The 22,321-nt window shown below is 36.3% G+C and overlaps 1 protein-coding gene across 5 annotated transcripts in view; it reads right to left on the bottom strand.

The window, feature by feature from the left end:
- The window catches only part of TBC1D19 (TBC1 domain family member 19), a 155,154-nt gene extending 133,070 nt beyond the window's left edge, over positions 1-22,084 (bottom strand). For all 5 annotated transcript variants that reach the window (XR_013533519.1, XR_013533518.1, XM_035293925.3 and 2 more), the window contains exon 1: positions 21,876-22,084. Coding sequence is in view for 3 of the 5 variants with exons in the window: in XM_035293925.3 (XP_035149816.3) it covers positions 21,876-21,974 (99 nt within the window). In the remaining 2 variants the exon portion in view is untranslated. The remainder of the gene's footprint in view (positions 1-21,875) is intronic.
- Between the last annotated feature and the right edge of the window lie 237 nt (positions 22,085-22,321).

A 22,321-nucleotide genomic window follows, 5' to 3' on the forward strand; every position in this document is an offset into this window, starting at 1 on the left:
AAGGATTGTCCAAAAGTGTATACTATTTGAAAAATCCTCTTTGAAGACAGAACTTAGAACTCTAGCTTATAAAAAAGACTTTCTCACTAACTCTTAAAGGATCTGTGATAGTATACTAAAGTCTACTAAAAATACAAAAACTTGCAGATTATGAGTCCTTATCATCTGTATCTAGGGTCTCAAATAAGAAAAATACTCAGATTTTATAAATTCATTGCCTTGATATTATATAAAACATACATGGCACCTGTACCTAATAACTAAAAAACCAGTTGTAAATGAATTTTTACATAGTGCCATGTAATTGGATCTTTGCAGAGTGTCTTCCTCTTTGGGTTGCTTCTCAGTGTAAATGCATTGTGTATATTTGTAGAAAATATATAAAACTACTAATTCATAAATGCACATTATTAAGTATCTTGTCTTCAAGTACATGTTTTCTATTCCACTGGTTTTTCACAATGCGATTTTGACCAAAAATATTATTTTTCGTACTTATAATGGCTGTAATTACTCTCAAAGTGTTGATGTTCTATCACCTAGCTTTCTCAAATTCTAGCAGCATTATTTCTTCAGAATGAATTTCTATTAGGATATTTCAAATAGAGTATTTCAAACCTAAGAAATCAAAAATTGGTCTTATCCTCCACTCACTATCTTCTTCCTTCTCTTATGTTATTTAAAATCTTCATCAATAAAATTACAATTTACCAGATCTTCCAAATTAGAAACTTCAGAGTAATTCTCAATTCCATGCTAACTCTTCCAGATTCAATCAGTTTCTGGAAAGACGGCATTGGTGGCAGTGAGATTTTTTTAAAACCGTCTTGATTTCCACATAAAAACAGACAAAGCAACTCAATAGCAAGGCCAAAATCTCTTGGAAAATATTTACAACAAAACTAGATGATAAGCTATCCCCCAGAAATACAAGCAGCTGAGGATAAACCAACTGCGACAAGACCTGTACAGGAAGAAGCAGAAGAAAGCAATTGCCTATCTGACGTATGTGAAAACATAAGAACCCCAAAGTAGTCAACAAATAAACACTTGAACACATGATGAGTCAACTTTAGAACAGAAGTTAAAACGGGGAGGGGTTTTGCCTAATACAGATATAGCAGGTGATAGCTAAAGAGACTGGAGCAATCTAGTAGCTATAAATTCTTAAAACTGACCAATCAAGCCTCCCTTTCCAAGGTCTGGAAATGTTGATAGACTAATGAAAAAGGAGAATGATAGAAAATGAATTCATTATCTTAAAAACTGGTAAATTTTTAAAAAGGCATTTATGCTGCCTTTTTTATTGGCACTATCCCACAGGATGTTCACACAGTAAGTAAGAGAAACTGCCTCTTTGCAAAAGTATCCCAGCTAATAACTAAAAAAGATATGATGTCATTAGAATATCACAACTTTGGAATCCCCAAGGAATTACTAATCCGAGGGACTGAGCAAAAGCAGCTACTAACATTGCAAAAGAGATAATCAGACATTATGTGGTTTTCAATGAAAACTCTACTGCCTATTGTCAGGACAAAAAGGTAACACCTGAGTCTGATGAAGGCTCTGGGTTCAGCTGTCAACTTATAAGACACACAAAGGACAGAGGAACATGTTGAGCTGTACCATGAATCTGCAATAAGAAAAATCTCCAGGCTATGGGAAATTCTAAGGTCAAATAGCCTAGTTCTTCAGCTGATAAATTGTGAGGAAAAAGAAAGGAAGGAGAGAAAATCTTAGGTTAAAAAAAAGACAAAGACATTTTAAAAAATAGGCAGGACAAAGTTATAGTGTCTAGAGATATATATTTGGCTAATAAAATTATCAAGAAATGCAGAAAACATGAAAACATTCTCAATGTCACTAATCATTAAATAAATGCAAAACAAAACCGCAATGAGATACCATTTCACACCAGTCAGAATGGCTACAATTTAAAAGTCAAAAAATAACATGCTGGTGAGGCTGTGGAGAAAAGGGAACCTTTATACACTGCTGGTGGGAATGTAAATTAGTTCAGCCATTGTAGAAAGCAGTTTGGACATTTCTCAAAGAACTTTAAACAAAACTACCATTTGACCCAGAAATCCCAATTACTGGTATATAACCAAAGGAATATAAATCATTCTACCATAAAGATGCATGTATGCATATGTACATTGCAGCACTATTCGAAATAGCAAAGAAATGGAATCAACCTAAATGCCTATCAACAGTAGATTGGGTAAAGAAAATGTGGTACATATACACCATGGAATACTACACAGCCATAAAAACCAACAAGATCATGTCTAGTGACATGGATGGAGCTGAAGGTCATTATCCTGAGTGAACTAAAAGCAGGAACAGAAAAACAAAACCCACATGTTCCCAATGATAAATGGAAACTAAATATTGAATACACATGGACACAAAGAATGGAACAATAGACACCAGAGCCTACTTGTAGATGGAGGTTAGGAGGAGGATGAGGGATGAAACTACCTATTGGGTATTATGCGTATTATCTGGGTGATGAAATAATCTGTACGCCAAACCCCTGTGACAAACAATTTACTTGTATAACAAACATGTACCCCTGAAACTAAAAGTTAAGAAATAATAATAAAATTTCTAACAGAACAGCTAAAAAAAGGAAGAAGAAGAAAAGAAATGCAGAAAAGTGATTACTATAAACATCATGTTATCAGAAAGGGAGGAGTTTGTCAGAAAGGGAGGGGTTTGTCATTGAGACGTTTCCAGTGTGGCTGGCAAAGTTTCACTTATAGGGTGGTCATTACAAAGTCCTTCACTTATAATAGTACATTATAGATTTGTATCCATAATATAAATATAAATTTACATACTTATGGGATAAAAGTTTAAAAAATGAACAGGAAAAAATGTCCTCCCAATCTATACTTTCTCTCCATTTTAAAGCCCCACATTAAATCTAAGGCAAGTCTTCTTTCTCATTTGAATTACTGCAACAACTTCTAAATTGGGCATCTTGCCACCTTACTTAAATTGTCACCACTTCCACCTGGCATTCTCAAAACTTCCTTCCTCTATTTTTCCTTCTTTCTTAGCGTTTATCACCTTCTATTATACTGTACAATTAATTTAGTTACTATGTTTATTGGTACATCATCTATCTCATTACACTGGAAGTGGTAGGCTCCACTAGGGCAGACATTTCTGCCTTTTTTTTTACTCTGCATCCCAAGTGCCTAGAATAGTTGTTTTCACACAGTAGGTACTCAATAAATGTTTATTGAATGAATGAACCAATTACTCCCTTTTCCAATCTATCTTCCAGTATTTCTTTCTAAAACATTAAGCCTTAACAGGGCATACTTGGTCCTTCACAATGTAGACCCAACTTATCTCTACAAATTCATCAGCTGTTGCTCCAGCAAGTTAACAACATTCTCTTCTCACACCTCCTCCTCACACATACCCTAGTCACCGTGAACTACATTTGCTGATTTCCTACCTGTCAATCCTTTAAGGGCTGTTCATATTTCCTCAGATGGAAGTGCTCTCTCACTACCTTGGCAAACACCTGCTAGCTTCTAAGACATCCTTCAAATATCACCTCCCTTCCCTAGGCCAGGCAGCAAGGATAAAACATTATGTTCCTCTGTTTCAGCAATTATCAGATTACAATGTAATTTTCAGCTCACCGATTTATCTTTCTGACTAGACTATAAATTTAAAGGCAAGGAATGGGTCTTTTTTTTTTTTTTTTCTTGCATCCCAAGTATCACCCTGGCATTAATTATTGCTTAACAAAATTATATTGACCAAACCACATTTTTACTCAATTTCCTCCCCCTACAAAACAAGGAACTTGGAAAAAATTGTGTTTAACTGAAGAGACTGTTTTCCAATTTGTTACCCCTAGAAAAGATTTTTAGAAGCTGCACAAACCCTGCTAATTATTCAAATGCACTAAATCAAAAGTAAATAAGCTGTGTTATACTAAACCTGCATTTGAAAATGATTCAGAGGACAATTTAAAGAACTTTTTTTAAAATGGTTATTTTTTCTAAACATTTTCAGTATTTTAAGGTTGTTAGACCTCCTAGATATACTTTGCACTTAAGCTAATTATAAAAATCTTCAGGTATTTGAGGATCAAAAGCAGGAGAGTGATAATATGATAAGGCACAGTGGTTCTCAAACATGATTTAGTAACAGAACCTGTTTTGTAAATGAAATCCAAACACTATTAGGAATCCTACATAAAACACATTGAAGATGATATTACCAAACAGTAAGAATGATGAGCCTTTCCTCATTTGCTAATGTTATGATTAACATTACAAAGCTACAGCTTTATTCTGATATAGCCTCAATAACCAATTTCTGTGTTTGCTTTGGTGGCTCAGTATAGAGAAAAATACTGATCAAGGAGATGTGTTCACATTTTTAATAGACTTCCTGGCAATCTCAGCACACTCCCAAATTAAACTGATGTAGGAAATTGAAAGAAGCATAGTTGGAAATTGTTATTTTGTGATAAATCCTAATATTTATTACGAATACAAAAATCAGACAAAGAGATTCCAACACTGCTAAAATTATGCATAACATGCTCTTACTACTACATGACGTGGTATGACAAGCTCACTTGTCTTATATCTTAGCAGTATACCATCACTAGGGCCCTGTGCTAAACAGATGCACTTGTGCTTTGCCTGGCCAACCAACCCCAAACACAGCATACCCACTGCCTTAACATTCAGTACTTGAACAACATACCATGAGCACACATGTGCAAGCCCAGATATTTTAAAGGGCCGGTATAGAATTATATCTTTATCATCAAGCATGCATTTCAAGAAGTGTCCCAAACACATGACAAAAGATAATAGAAACAGCTTCTATTTTGAGATCACCCAGAAACAAGTTAATCTGGAAGTACAGTAGTGGATTATGTGCTAAGCACTTGATATCTGGAAGAATATCATTTCTTAGTGTAATTTTTGAATTAAATTTTTTTTTTTTTTTGAGACGGAGTTTTGCTCTTGTTACCCAGGCTGGAGTGCAATGGCGAGATCTCGGCTCACCGCAACCTCCGCCTCCTGGGTTCAGGCAATTCTCCTGCCTCAGCATCCCGAGTAGCTGGGATTACAGGCGCGCGCCACCATGCCCAGCTAATTTTTTTGTGTGTTTTGAGTAGAGACGGGGTTTCACCATGTTGACCAGGATGGTCTCGATCTCTTGACCTCGTGATCCACCCGCCTCGGCCTCCCAAAGTGCTGGGATTACAGGCTTCTTGAGCCACCACGCCCAGCTTGAATTAAATATTTTTAAGTGAATAGAACTTTTCAGAATCCTTAAATACAATAAAACATAGTTTGAAAACCATTTGGGACTAAATGACAGTGGGATTTGGCATCAAAAGATCTGGAATCACCTGTCAGCCTAATTTCCCAGTTTGTTCAAGTCACTTAACCTCTCTGTATGGTACTTTTCTTCTTTAATAAGGAAAATAATACCTTAACTGAGTTAATATGAGTCTCAAATAGAAAAATTTTCAGTTATTTTTAGGCTGTGAAGTCCAATACAAATTAAAGTTGCTGTGCTATAAAATATAGGATGACCCAGATGGCAATGGACTAAATCTTTGAAAAAAATTGTCAGGGAGGTAGGTGAAGGAGGCTGGAAGTGGAGGCTTTTCAAGTATCTATGACAAAAGTTAAGTCTTCTTTAAACTAAATGCTTCTTACTCACTGTAAGAGCTGGTGAAGAATGTCCTCAAAAATATAATCTAGTGAGAGAGGATACAGTATATGTGCAGTTATGGTCCTGCATACATCCTTCATCCATTTAGTTATGCTGATTCTGACATCCTCCACCCTTCTATATACTCCTAGAAACACATGGCCAAACTTCTCTCAACCCCTACACACAAATCCAGTTTCTTTCTGTTTCTACTAGAATAGTCTTAATCCAAAGTACTGGCCACTAGCAATCTTAAATTTCTAATCTTGGTGAATAAAAGGGAACTGAAGAAGCAAAGCAGCTAAAGTAGCAGCTGGGCCAAAGAAGCTAGCTGAGGCTAAATCTCCATTAAGTACAAATGAGGGCATAGAAAGGCCTACAAAAAGGGTTCCAAGGATCTTTAATTCCCTCTAAAGAGACCTCATCCTCTCCACTTTTCACTATGCTACCATGCTAATCCTGAACTTCATCTTTTGTGCCCCATGGAATTGTACCTTTAGAAGTGACTACAGAATTCCTCTATGTTGACTAACGATTTAATGGTTGATTATCCGCTCCAAATGATTTTCTGGCTTCGAAACTCTAACTTTAAAACTCTACTTTCTAAGTTAGAAACTGTCTTCATCCCTACTTAAGTCAATTCCATCTTTGAACTATTCTACTGGAAAATTATTATTTATTATGAGATTAATTCTCCTGAAGATTTACCACCACCACTTCCCTCCCCTTCACCACTGAACCCTGGGGTCACAGAAATAAGCTTAACGTCCCTTCTGTGAGAGCGCTCCAAATTTGAAGATAGCTATTGTGTCTTCCCTGAAGGCTTCTCCTTTTAAAGCCACAGTATATTCCCAGGTTCTTCAAGTTCTCTTCATGTAACAGAGCCTTCTTACCACCCTGGCCATTCCTCTCTGAGCAAGGTCCAGTCCAACTTGTTCTCCACTGTTGTAGTTTCTTAACTGGCCTGTCTATTTCACTCATTCCATGAGACCACTGATATTCAAACTTTTCAGTCTCAGGACCCTCACTCAAAAAGTATTGATGAGGAGCCAGGTATAGTGGCATGCACCTGTGATCCCAGCTACTGGGGAGGTAAAGGCTGGAGGGTCACTTGAACCCAGCTCTTTGAGGCCAACTTGGGCAACATAGTGAGATTGCATCTCAAAAAAATTACTGAGAACCCAAGAATGCTTTTGTTTATGTGTATGGCATCTATTAATATTTGCACTGGAATTTAAAACAAAGACAATTTAAAATAGTTGTTTATTAGAATGACAGTTCTTCAAAATAGTAAACATAAAGTTCATATGATTCAGTAATTATTTCACTTTTGAGTACATTACCAAAGAAATGGCAACAGATACTCAAACAGATACTTGTACACCAATGTTCATAGTAGCATTTTTAACAATAGCCGCCACAGAAGAGAAACTCAATTAAAATATGTTGAATTACTACGTATCTTTATTTCTTGCTAACACTTTTGGATCTTTCTAAAACTGTAGATCAGACCTGTTTCTATAATCCTAGTAGTCCCAGTGGACACACACTAGCCAGGAGTAAGTTCTACTTTCAAATGGAAAGTTTTGGCTCTGCAAAAGCTGACTATGCCTTATACTCAATCTGCTGTATAATTCCAGACCTGCTCTGGTTTCTCTCACCTGAGGATGGATCGCTCACAGGCTTTATTTTGCTGACATCCCCAAGCTGATCATCTCATCCCCTTCTCTTCCAGCATCAGCTGTCTTGTCCCCTCTTCATTTGCATCTTTATTCTTAACCTCCTTTCATGATACACTTTATGCCTGAAAGTGTTCAGTTCACATTTAGTAACCAATTTTCTTTTCTTTCTTTTTTTTTTATTTTTATTTTTTAATTTAACTTTATGTTCTGGGCCTCTCATTTCGACTTGGTCTTACCTAATTCAACTCTGCGTGACCTTCTATAAACAACTCAGTTTTTTCTAAAACCTAAAATAAAACATGAAAAGATGTACTTACAGAAAGCTAACCCACATTTTAGTATTTCTCTTATCCCTTACGTATGTATTTTCTATGGAGACAAGAACTTTCTTATTGTAAAATCCTGTACACTATTACTCATTTCTTCCCTGTTTTAACTTTTCAGGATTAAAGGACAAACAACAGCCAAAATATTTATGGGTAAGGATGACAGCACTCCCTGGTTCACACCAAAGGTAATCAGGGTTCTTGACTTACGACAACAACCTATTAGTTGCATTATTCCTTCTCTCTTCAAAGCCTATCTTCTTTCATGTTCCTTCCTTTTGCAATTCTATTATTTATAATGACAAGCTGAGCAACAAAACATTTTAAATACTTAATGGAATGAAAATAACATTTGGGGTATTACACAACATCCATTTTAAATACAAATAATGCATGATAACATAAAATAACATGGTTGATCTGGTGCTAATCACCCCAGTGTCTAGAAGATGAGTAAGCAAATTCAATTTTTTTTTTTTTTGTAGAGACAGAGTCTCACTCTGTCTCCCAAGCTAAGTGCAGTGGCATGATCTTGGCTCACTGCAACCTCTGCCTCCTAGGTTCAAGCAATTCGCCTGCCTTAGCCTCCCAAGTAGCTGGGACTACAGGTGCATGCCGCCACACCTGACTAATTTCTTTGTATTTTAGTAGAGATGGGGTTTCACGTGTTGCCCAGGCTGGTCTCGAACTCCTAAGCTCAGACAATCCACATACCTCAGCCTCCCAAAGTGCTAAAATTACAGGCATGAGCCACCGCGCCCGGCGAGCAAATTCAATTTTAAGATGCAGGTTGACTTCCTAAAGTAACTCAGAAAATAAAAAATATAGCCCTTTTGTAGAGAATACAAAATTTTACACTCTCTTAAAAATAAAAAAAACTTCAATATATAAAGGGATATATTAAAATACAGTCAATGTTTAAGAGAAGAGCTAATGGTGAGGGGTGGGGAACCTAAAAATCACTTATATTTGGCTTTGAAATATTCTGTGTGATTTTTATATTTCCAACTAAATTGGACAACACTGCTCTAGCACTTTCTGGATATACCCAAACAGATAAAATGAAAGCAGTACAGAAGATGCTGGTGGCAGGAAAATGCCCTCTTGATCAAATTTTAAAAGGCTTGTAACAAACCACTAGTTGTTTAAAAGTATATTATTAAAGCTGATTGTAAAGTTGCCTGTAAAGAGTTATTTCTATTAAATGTCAGTGCCAATGGATATAAACTAAGCCAAAGTTGGCATCACAGATTCTCTTACAAGTCCAAGATTACGTTATTTTTAAAGATGTATAATTATATTATTTTAAAGTATGAATCTGTAATATTGTAGATCCAATACATCTATATTGATTTTACAAATACACCTATATAAAATACAGATCTTAGTTTATTTATCTTAAGAACCAGCCAAACACCTTTTTGAGTTTCTCCTGACTCCTCCTTTATCCTTCTTTCTATTCCCTTGCCCATTTTCTATTACTTCAAGGATTAACCTCCTGATGTTATATGTACAGATCCATAATCCATTATTTGAAATCCTGAAACCTGAAAAGCTTTGCAAACCAAGTTTTTTCCAACTGAATTGGTGGCAAAATATGTCCTGACTTGAACTCATGTGGTGCAAAATCGACAACAGAATATTTAGTCATTTATCACACTTAGTGTAAAAATTCATGCATTTTGTTGCAGAAATATTAACGTATACAATTACAAGGTGCTGCCAGATCCCGATAGGGATATTAAATAACATACAAAATATGCATGCATTACCTTTCTATAATTTAAAAAATAATATAAATTCCTTAATATCTGATCCTTAGATTTTGCACAAGGGATTATGTATGGACTTGTATATACTTATTTATAATACTATCATCTCTTCATGAGGGCAAAAAGGATTAAGATGTGGTTAATAATGAATGCTATTGACTAAATATTAATGCTACAATACAATAAATAGTAATGTCTTATGAAATGTAAAATATACACAGATTTAAAATGCATAGCAAAGTAACAAAGAAAGGGGTGAGTAAACTGTTATAAGTCCTAGCATTATATTACAAGAAAATAGTAAAAGTAATAATTTATATAAAACTATAATCAGGAATAAATGCTATAACTCTAGTGTAGCTACCTAAAGAACAGTAAAACAAGTTAATGAAGAGGAAAATATAATAAAGAATTTGAATAATCCAAAGAAGGCAAAAAAAAGAAAACAGAATATGAAGTAGATCAAATAAGAAATACTAAGATGTGAGTTATAAAACTATATAGTTGAGTAAATTCATTAAATGTAAATAGACTAAATAATACAATTAAAAGACTATTTAAAAAATACAAAGGCCAGGTGCAGTGGCTTATGCCTGCAATCCCAGCACTTTGGGAGGCTACGGCAGGAGGATCACCTGAGGTCAGGACCAGACTGCAGGCCAACATGGTGAAACCCCACCTCTACTTAAAAAAAAAAAAAATACTATAGCTGTCAGTCTGGATTTTTAACACAACTGTATGACATTTTTACAAGGCATACCTTAAATATAGTCACAAAGAAGATGAAAATAAAAGGATAGAAAAAGCCATATCATGTAACCAAAAGAAACCTGATGTAGCTATAACAACACCATACAAAACAGACTTTAAGGCAAGAGCCTCACTAGGGATAAAGAAAGATACTCATAATGATTAAGATGTTAAACCAATAGGAAAATATCATAAGATCAATCCGTATATAACTACCAAAAACCCATAAGCACAAATTTGATAGAATTAAAAGGAGAAACAAACAAATACAAAATCATTGTGGGTGATTTTAACATATTTATTTTAATAGTTGATGGAAAAAAGACAAAAAAGTCAGTAAGATTGTGGAAGAGCTGAACAGCATAATATCCAACTTGGCCTCACTGACATATATAGGTAATCGAATCCAACAATAGCAATATAAACATTCTTTATGAGATCACATGGAACATTCAGCAAAACTGACTATATTCTGGGCTATAATACAAGCCTTAGCAAATTAAGCAAATCAGCAAAGCAAACTTCAGCCTAGAAATCAATAACAAAAATATTTTTTAAAGTATCTTAATTGCTTGGAAATTAAGCAATATGCTTCAAATAGCCCTTGAGTCAAATTTTAGAAGATATTAGAAAATATTTTAAACAAAAGGATAATGAAAATATGACTCATTAGGACTGTGGAATGCAGTCAAAACAATGCTCAGAAGAAAAATTATAATCTTGCACGCATATTTTATAAAAGAGGAAAGACTTCAAATCTACAGCACAAGCTTCCATTTAAAAAACTAGAAAAACAACAGCAAATCAATCTCAAAAAAGTAGGAGGAAATTAATAATAACTGATCTGAAATTAAGAGAAAATTAGTAAACCCCAAAAGTTCATTGGTGAGACTAATAAAATTAACAAGCCCCTAGCAAAATTGTTCAAACACACACACACACACACACACACACGCACATTACCATTATTAGAAATGGTAACAGATTTTTTCAGACATTAAAAATAGAGGTTTATTATCACAACTTTAGGCCAATAATTTATACAATTTAAATAAAAACAAATTCCTTGAAAAATGTAACTTATCAGAACAGACAATAGAAGGCATAGAAAATCCAAATACTTCTATATCTATTAAAATGAAATCTGTATAGGCCAGGCACAGTGGTTCACGCCTGTAATCTCAGCACTTTGGGAGGCTGAGGAGGATGGATCACATAAGAGCAGGAGTTTGAAACCAGCCCGGCCAAATGGCAAAACTCCATATCTATTAAAAATGCAAAAATTAGCCAGAGGTGGTGGCATGTGCCTATAATCCCAGCTACTCAGGAGGCTGAGGAACGAGAATAGCTTGAACCTGGAGAGGGAGGTTGCAGTGAGCCAACACGGTGCCACTGCACTCCGACCTGGGCGACAAAGTGAGACTCTGTCTCAAAAAAAATTTAAAATAAAAATAAATAAATAAATACATCTGTATTAAAAATTTTGCTAACACAATACTGAAGGAAAACAAAGTTGGAGAATTCACACCACCAACCTCAGGACTTATAAAGCTATGCAATCATGCCAGTGTGGTATTGGTGAAAGAATAAACAAATAGGTCAACAGAACAGAACAGAAACCTAGAAATAGATCTGCATAAACATCACCAACTCATTTTTGACAAAAGAGTAAAAGCAATTCAAGAAAGAAAGACAATCTTTTCAGGAAATGGTACTGGAAGATCCACATGCAAAGCATGGGGTAGGAAGAGAAAGACAGGATAGGTGGTAGGGGTGGGGGTGGGGGACAAGAAAAGGAATCTAGAAACAGACTTGAGACCTTTCACAAAAACTAACTTCAAATGAAGCATAGACCTTAATGTAATACACAGAAATATAAGACTTCTAGAAGATAACATAGGAGAAAATCTAAATGATCTTAGGGTTTAGCTATTAATTTCTAGATACAATACCAAATGCACAATCCATAAAATAAAAAATAAAAAACTGATAAATTGAACTTCATTAAAATTAAAAACTTCTGCTCTTAGAAAGATAATGAAGAAAATAAAAAGACAAGCCACAGATTGGAAGAAAATATTTGCAAAACAATTGTACCCAAATATACAATAAATTCTTAAAATTCAATGATAAGAAAACAACCCAATTAAAAAATGGGCAAAAGATCTGAATAGACACCTTACCAAAGAAGACACACAGATGGCAAATAAACATAAAAGGATACTTAATATCATATATCTTTAGTGAAATGTGAATTCAAATAATAAGATATCACAACACATATTAGGATGGCTAAAATCCAAAACAGTGATAGCACCAAATGCTGGGGGGGATGGAGATCAACAGGCACTCTCATTTACTGCTGGTGGTAATGCGAAATGGCACAGCCTCACTGGAAGACAGGTTGTCAGTTTCCGATGGTTAACCACTGTCTTACCACACAATCTATCAGTTGTGCTCTTTGGTATTCACCAAACATAACTGAAAATTTATGTCTAGACAAAAACCTACACATAAAGGTTTATAGCAGTTTTATTCATAACTGCTAAAACTTAGATGTAACCAAGATGTCTATCAACAGGTGAATGCATAAACAAACTATGGTACATCCATACAATAAAATATTTCTAAACAGAAAAATCAGCTATCAAGCCATAAAAATACAGAGAGGAACATTAAATGAATATTGCTAAGTGAAAGAAGATAGTAAAATAACAATATGCCATATAATTCCAACTATATGAAATTCTTAAAGGCGAAACTACAGAGACAGTAAAAAGTGGTTGCTGGAGTCTCAGGCAAAGGGAGGAATGAACAGGTAAGGCACAGGGGATTTCCAGGGCAGTGCAACAATTCTCTATGATACCAGAATTGTGAATACATGAATACAGGACATTATGTATTTGTCAGAACCCATAGTAGTCATATACAGGGGTGAACATCTGGAATTCCAGCTACTTAGGAGACTGAGTCAGAAGGATTCCTTGAACCCAGGAGTTTGAGACCAGCGTAGTGAAATCAACAAAACAACAAACACAGACCTGCACAACAAAGAGTGAACTATAAACTATGAACTTTAGTTAATAATAATGTATCAATATTAGCTCAACCAAAATAAATGTACCACACTAATGCAAGACATTAATAATAGATGAAACTGTGCAAAGGAGAGGGATAAATGGAAACTGTATCTTCTGCTCGATTTTTCTGTACATCTAAAGTCTATTAGTTAAAGAAATATTCTCAAATAAAAAATTCCAGACATAGGTCTTGTTGAAGAATTCTTCCAAACATTTAAAAAATAATAAATCTCATAACATTCTTGTGGCAAGTAGAAATTTTCAAAGGGAGGCAACATTTCCCTACTCATTTTATGAAGCCAGCATAACCCTGATATAAAAGTTGACAAAGATGGTTACAAGAAAGGAAAATTACATACCAATTGTTCTCATGACATTATAGCAATCTTTATATACTAATTATTGGAGTTCTGTTAGCTTCACCGTAGAAAGCCATTACAAAAGAATGTCACCCCCAGCCTAATAATAAGAAAAACAGTACAATATTCAAAAATCATACATTCTGAACCCATCAGAAAACTTAAGCTATGAGACAACCAAGTGAATTAAATTCCAAGGAGTAACAAGCTCCTTCAAGAACAAATGGGATTCCAAACTACTTCACCTTTGGCAGAGCACAGGAGGAATAGGAAGCTACCATACAAGAGCATAAGAAGAAATGAACTAAAATGTTAACTATTATAGACAAGATGTGGACTACCATGTCAGTTTGGAAAAGCTGGGGACCCAAAATGCAACGGGGTATTCACACTCATCTGCATATTCTTTTCCACGTGTCTATGCCAGGTGCCCATACAAAAGATTGAGAGCAGAAAGCTACAAAGAGCACTCTTTTGTGACACAGGTGTGCAAAAAAAGATAGGCTGCCACTGCAGGACAAGCATAAAACTGTACTACCTTGGCCAACCTCTCCTCTCATCTAAAGCAAGGGACTAAAACACTGGGGGAAGGTTCAGAAACCCTCCCATTCTGAAGATGAGGCAGTAATTCATTGCTTCTGTGGGTGGGATAGATACAAAACCCTCAACCTCATAGGAAAATAAGAAAATTATCTTGGGCCCAGGATCTTACAACAATATAAAGCAGAGGTAAACTAGCACTAGGGCAAGGGCAGGTATGGGTCTTTGACACAATACTTGCCACAGATAAAGGCAGAGCTGGGCTGCCAAAGGGATAAGGAAATGGACCATGCCAAAGCTGGGAAAGCACCACACCAAAGATAAAGCACATGGACAGAGTCAGAAGAACAGACGATTCCTGCACCTACCATGAGCCCAGGATCGAATAACAAACAATAGACTTCTGCTGGGGACAAGAGCACAGAGTGAGATCTCCCCTGAGGAACAGGCAAGGAAAGACTGAAGAAAGTCAAGGATGTAGTAGAAACAATGAGAAAAACTCTGTAGTACCCTAAGATCTATGCCAGGCACAAAGTAACAGCAGTCTACCACTGGGTTTTGTTGTTGTTGTTTTTGAGATGGAGTCTCACTCTGTCCCCCAGGCTGGAGTGCAGTGGCATGATCTTGGCTTACTGCAACCTCTGCCTCCTGGGTTCAAGCAATTATCCTGCCACAGCTTCCCGGGTATCTGGGATTACAGGTATGCACCACCACACCTGGCTAATTTTCATATTTTTAGTAGAAATGGGGTTTCACCATGTTGGCCAGGCTGGTCTTGAACTCCTGACCTTAAGTGATCCACCTGCCTTGGCCTCCCAACAACCACTGGTTTTAAAGGAGTTTGAAGCCTGTGGTATACTTAAGGTAATCACAACAATAACAAAACCGATTGCAGCAGCCCATCAAACAGCTTATCCATCACAACCAACTAGGCTTCATCCCAGGGATGCAACACTAGTTCAGCATACACAAGTCTATAAACATAATCCATCACACAAATAGAACAAAAGACAAAAAAAAACACATAATTATCTCAATAGATGCAGAGAAGACCATCAATGAAGTTCAACAGCCCTTTATGCTAAAAACTCTCAATAAACTAGGTATCAATGGGACATATCTCAAAATGATAAAAGCTATTTACAACAAACCCACAGCCAATATCACACTGAATGGGCAAAAACTGGAAGCATCCCCTTTGAAATCCTGACTAGACAAGGATGCCCTCTCTTAACACTCCTATTCAATATAATATTGGAAATTCTAGCCAGAGCAATCAGGAAAGAAAGAGAAGTAAAGGGTATTCAATTAGGAAAAAAGGAAATCAAATTGTCTCCATTTGCAGATGACATAATTGTATAGAAGACCCCATCGTCTCAGCCCCAAATCTCCTCAAGCCAAATAAGCAACTTCAGCAAAGTCTCAGGATACAAAATAAATGTGCAAAAATCACAAGCATTCCTATACACCACTAACAGACAAACAGAGCCAAATCAAGAGCAAATTCCCATTCACACTGCTACAAAGAATAAAATACCTAGGAATACAACTAACAAAGGATGTAAAGGACCTCTTCAAGGAGAAGTACAAACCACTGCTCAAGGAAATAAGAGAGGACACAAACAGATGGAGAAACATTCCACTCTCATGGTTAGGAAGAATCAATATCATGAAAATGGCCATACTGCCCAAATTAATTTATAGATTCAATGCTATCCCCATAAAAATACCAATGACTTTCTTCACAGACCTGGGAAAAAACACTTTAAACTTCATATGGGACCAAAAAAGAGCCTGCATAGCCAAGACAATCCTAAGCAAAAAGAACAAAGCTGGAGGCATCAGGCTGCCAGACTTCAAACTATACTACAAGGCTACAGTAATCAAAACAGCATGATAATGGTACCAAAACAGAGACACAGAACAATGGAACAGAATACAGGCTTCAGAAGCAAACCACACATCTACAACCATCTGATCTTTGACAGACCTGACAAAAACAAGCAATGAGGAAAGGATCCCATGTTTAATAAATGGTGTTGGGAAAACTGGCTAGCCATGTGCAGAAAGCTGAAACTAGATCCCTTCCTCACACCTTACACTAAAATTAACTCCATATGGATTAAGGATTTAAACATAAGACCTGACACCATAAAAAACCCTAGAAGAAAACCTAGGCAATACCATTCAGGACATAGGCATAGGCAAGGATTTCATGACTAAAACACCAAAAGCAATGGCAACAAAAGCCAAAATAGACAAATGGGATCTAATTAAACGTAAGAGTTTCTGCACAGCAAAAGAAACAATCGTTAGAGTGAACCAGCAACCAACAGAATGGGAAAAAAATTTTGCAATCTACCCATCGGACAAAAAGCTAATATCCAGAATCTACAAATAACTAAAACAGATTTATAAAAAGAAGAAAAAAACCCATCCAAAAGTGGGCGAAGGATATGAACAGACACCTTTCAAAAGAAGACATCTATGAGGCCAACAAACATATGAAATAATGCTTATCACCACTTGTCATTAGAGAAATGCAAATCAAAACCACACTGAGGCACCATCTCACACCAGTTAGAATGGCAATCATTAAAAAATCTGGTGACAACAGATGCTGGAGAGGATGTGGAGAAATAGGAACACTTTTACATTGTTGGTGGGAGTGTAAACTACTTCAACCATTGTGGAAGACAGTGTGATGATTTCTCAAGGATCTAGAAATAGAAATTCCATTTGACCCAGCAATCCCATTACTGGGTGTATACCCAAAAAACTATAAATCATTCTATTATAAAGACACATGCACACGTATGTTCATCATGGCACTGTTTACAATAACAAAGACCTGGAACCAACCCAAATACCCATCAATGATAGAATGGACAGGGAAAATATGGCACATATACACCATGGAATACTACACAGCCATAAAAAATGATGAGTTAGTGTCCTTTGTAGGAACATGGATGAATCTGGAAACCATCATTCTCAGCAAACTTACACAAGAACAGAAAATCAAACACCACATGTTCTCACTCATAGCGAGGTGTTGAACAATGATAACACATGGACACAGGGAGGGGAGCATCACACATTGGGGTCTGTTGTGGGGGGATACGGGTGGGACAGTGGGGACTGGGGAGGGTAGGAAGGGGTAATGTGGGGAGAAATGTCATGTATAGGGGATGGGGGATGGAGGCAGCAAAACACCTTGCCATGTATGTACCTATGAAACAATCCTGCATGATCTACACATGTACTCCAGAACCTAAAGTACAATTTAAAAAATAAATAAGTAAATAAAAACCCCAAAGCTAGCTTGATCTTTGTCAATATTGACTGAAGCCCCCACACTCAATAAAGATATAGAAAACTGAAACAAAATTGTCTACCTGACCTAATTGACAATTATGGAGCAGAAATAGCAGAATAAGCATGCTTTTCAAGTACATATAAAACATACAAGATAAAACATATTCTGGATCATAAAAGTAAATAAATTTTAAAAAGCTAAAATCATACATATTTTATTATTTACCATAAGAGAATTAAACCAGAAATCAATCAAAGAAAGATACTGGTAAACAATGCATTTATAAATAACCTATCGGTTATTAGAACTCATAAAAATCACAAGAGAATTTTTTTAAATTTTGAATTGGGTGAAAATGTTAATAGAATATAGCCTAATTTACAGACAAAGATAAAGCAGTACATAGAAATTTAAAGCATTTTATTAGAAGAGAAAAAGTTCTCAAATCAAAAATCTAAATTTTGCCTAAATGACTAAAAAATGCAAATTAAATCCAAAGTAAACAGAAAAAAATAATAAATGGAAAAATCAGAGATATTGAAAACAAGAGCTACTTCTTTGAAAATGTTAATGTAATTAATAAATCTCTAGCCAGATTAATTAGGGAAAAAGATAGAGCACATATTACAATATAGGGAATGAAAGAGGGGCTATCACTACAAATCCTACAGACACTAAAAGAAATATAAGGGAATAAACAATTTTATATGAGCAACTTCATTAAAGTAGATTAAGTATGGCAACTTCTTGAAACATAAAAACTACGAGAGCTTACAGAAAAAGAAATAGATAATCTAAATGGCCTGCATATACTTTTAATTAAAGTTTTAAATTAAAATTTAATTAATTTTTTAAATTAAAATTTAATTAATTTTTTAAATTTAAAATGTGTCTATAAAGAAAACTCTAGGCCCTAGTGACTTTGCTGGGACTCTACCAGATATGTAAGGAGAAAATAGTATTAACTCTATATAAAATTTTCCAGAAAATAGGGAATACTTCCCACCTAATTTTATAAGATCAGCATTACCTGATATCAAAAGCAGAAAAGTGTTACAAGAAAAAAAAAAACTACAAATAAATTTCTTTTTTTTTTTTTTTTTTGAGACAGGGTCTGGCTCTATCACCCAGGCTGGAGTGCAGTGGTGTGATCTCTGCTTACTGCAACCTCTGTCTCCCAGGTTCAAGCCATCCTCCCACCTCAACCTTCCAAATAGCTGGGACTACAAGTGTGCACCACCACATTAGCCAATGTTTGTATTTTTTGTAGAGATAGAGTTTTGCCATGTTTCCCAGGCTAGTCTCGAACTCATGAGTTCAAGTAATCTGCCCACCTTGGCCTCCCAAAGTGCTGGGATTACAGGCATGAGCCATCGTGCCTGGCCACAAACCAATATCTTCCATAAATACAGTTATAAAATCTTCAGTAAAATGTTAGCAAATTGAATCAACAAATTTATAAAAAGGATAATGCATCATAACCAAGTAGAATTTATATCAGGAATACGAAATTGGTGCAACATTCAAAGCCAATCAGTATTACTCATTGTATCAATGTAAGCAGGAAAAATCATAAGAGCATTATCTACAGATATAAGAAAAGTATTTAACAAAGTTCAACATCCATTCATGATAAAAACTCTCAGAAAACTAGAGATAGAATAGAGCTTCCTCAACCTGAAAAAAAAAAGCATCTGCAAAACATTGCACTGGAGGCATTATCCAGTACAATAAGTCAAGAAAAATAAATAAAAGGCATACAGATTGCAAACAAAGAAGTAAAACTGTCTTTAACTGCATATGATTCATATACCTGGAAAAAAGTAAACCACAGAAAAGATACTATAACCAATATGTAAGTTTAGCAAGCTCTCAGGATACATGGTAAATAGATCAATACCAATTGCATTTATGTATGTTAATAATAAACAATCCAAATTAATTCATCCTTTATAATAGCATCAAAAACCATGAAATACTTAAGAGGAAATCTTAACAAAGAGTGTGCAAAATTTGTGTGCTGAAACTACAAAACACTGACAAGAGAAAATAAAAACAATACAAATAAATGAAAAGAAATACTATGTCCATGGGCCAGAAAATTTAATATTGTCAAAAGGTCAATTCTCCCCAAATTGATCTACAGATTCAACATAATCTCTGTCCAATTTTCAACAATTTTTTATGAGTGGATTCTAAAATTTATATAGCAAAGCAAAGGACCTAGAATAGCCAAAATAATTTTGGGAAAAAAAGGAACATAAAGTTACAAAATGCAAGATAGTGTGGTATTGCATGATAAACAAATAGATCAATGGAACAAACAGAGAGCCAGAAATTGTGTGTGTGTGTGTGTGTGTGTGTGTGTGCGCGCGCACGCGCGCGATGGATTGATTTTTGACAAGGTGCCAAGGAAATTAGCAGAGAAAGGATAGGTTTTTCAACAAATCAGTACTGGAAATACTGGATATCCATATGCAAAAAAGAAAAATAAAGGCTTACCTTGAACCATATACAATAATTAACTCAAAATGGATCACAAATCTAAATCTAGAAGCTAAAACTATAGAACATCTAGAACAAACACACCTAGTAGAAACTTTTTTAAGACCTTGAGTTAGGAAAAGATTTTTAGGTAGGGCACAAAAAGCACAAATCATAAAACAACTGATAAAAACGTATGTAATCAAAATTAAGCATTATTCCCTTTCAAATACCCAGTTAAGAACATGTAAAGATAATCCACAGACTGGGCCAGGCACAGTGGCTCATGTCTGTAATCCCAGAACTTTGGGAGGCCGAGGTGGGCGGATCACCTGAGGTCAGGAGTTTGAGACCAGCCAGGCCAACATGGTGAAACCCCAGCTCTACTGAAATTACAAAAAATTAGCTGGGCATGGTGGTGGACGCATGTAATCCTAGCTACTCAGGAGGCTGAGATGGGAGGATCACTTGAACCTGGTAGGCAGAGGTTGCAGTGAGCAGAGATCGCACCACTGCACTCCAGCCTCAGTGACAGGAGACCCAGGCTCAAAAAAAATAAGATAAACCACAGACTGGGAGAAAATATTTACAAGACACATATCTGATAAAGACTTATATAGAAAGAATCCCTACAACTTAACAATAAGACAAACAACACAATTTTTTTCTAATGGGCAGAAGATTTGAACAGACTACTTCACCAAAGAAGACATAAGTACATGAGAAAATATCATTAGTCACTAGAGAAATGCAATAAAAGCTACAATAAAATACTATTAAACTTCTCCAGAATTATAATTAATTAACAAAAATAAAAGACTGGCAGCATCAAGTGCCATCAAGGATGCAAAAACAACTGGAATTCTCAGAATTGTTTGTGAGAATGGAAAATGATACAGCCACTTTGGAAAAGTGTGACAGTTTCTCATAGAATTCAGCATTACACTTACCAAACAACTTAGCAATTCCAACCCTAGGTATTTAGCCAAGAAAAAAAAAAACAAATATCCAAGCAAAATCCTATACCAGAATATATGCATCAGCTTTACTTATAATCTCTAAAACTAGAAAGCAACCCAAATGCCCTTCACACAATGATGGATAAACAAACCGTAGTACATTCAAACACTGAAATATTACTCAGCAATAAAAAGGAACAGAACTACTGAAATACCAATGAAATGAATGAATCTCAAAAGCAATGTTAAATGTCAGAAAGCAGGCACAAAATGTACATACTGTATGATTTCATTTATATTAGAGTCACAAAAAAGCAAAAGATCTCGCTCAATCTCGATCAATCATCCTCAGTGCCTAGCATGTTATAAAATACCCAACAAATGCTAGGTGGTGGACGGATAAACGAGGAATCACTGCAGGGAGGGTAAAGTGCGAGAAAGTGATACACTGACGAGAAAGCAGAAAGGTACCTGGGGGCCCAAGTTCACCCACAGGACAGAAAAAGTGAAGGAAGGCGTGGTCCAAGCCACCTTCAGTGAATCTAGCAGCTTAAAAAATTAGACCCTGTAAATTACTACAAGAACAGATAAATGACTCAGTAAACTAAGCGTTTCTCTGGTCTGAAAAATGGTGTGATGCGCCCCATCCTTCTTTAAAAATCTGTCAACCACTCCTGGGGCTGAGGCAGCAGAGATTGCACTGGACAGGGAAATGGGTTTTTTTTTTTGTTTGTTTGCCTTTTTTTTTTTCGGTCTTTTTTTTTTTTTGAGCACCAGAGCGGAGCTGGAAGGTCATTGGCGAGCTCTGGCTTGGGTGAGGAGGGTGAAGAAGAAGAGACGTCGCCGCGGCCCCGCCCGTCTCCATCCCTTCCCACTGGGCCTCACTTACCCAGGCCTGCCGTTCCAGCTGAGAGTACAAATTGGAGCCCTTGAGCTTTTGGACTATCTGGGCAATAATAAGCGAGAGGTCCGACTCCTCCTGCAACATTGCCCCTGCCCTAGCCCGCCAAGCCGCGGGGACAGGCCGCCGGCAGGGAGCGAACGGGCTACCGTGTCCCACTCAGGGCCAGTGACACTTCTCCGGGACCTTATCACACTGGGACTTCTCCAGCGGGCGTTACCAGGCAACTGCCGAGCCCTGTGTCCGTCCCTCTCGGGTCCCCTCAGCGCCTGAAGGCCCCAGCATCTGCGTTCCGCCTGCAGAAAAAGACCGGGGCGGGGAGAACACATTTCATATTTTTCATTGTTCCTGCCTCGTCTGTGGTTGAAAGGCAAGAACAGAAGCTCATTCCTTCAGAACCACAGCGCCTCTGATGCACAAGGAGGACACGGAGA

The sequence above is a fragment of the Callithrix jacchus genome, chromosome 3 (assembly GCF_049354715.1).
Source record: "Callithrix jacchus isolate 240 chromosome 3, calJac240_pri, whole genome shotgun sequence".
Taxonomy (NCBI): domain Eukaryota; kingdom Metazoa; phylum Chordata; class Mammalia; order Primates; family Cebidae; genus Callithrix; species Callithrix jacchus.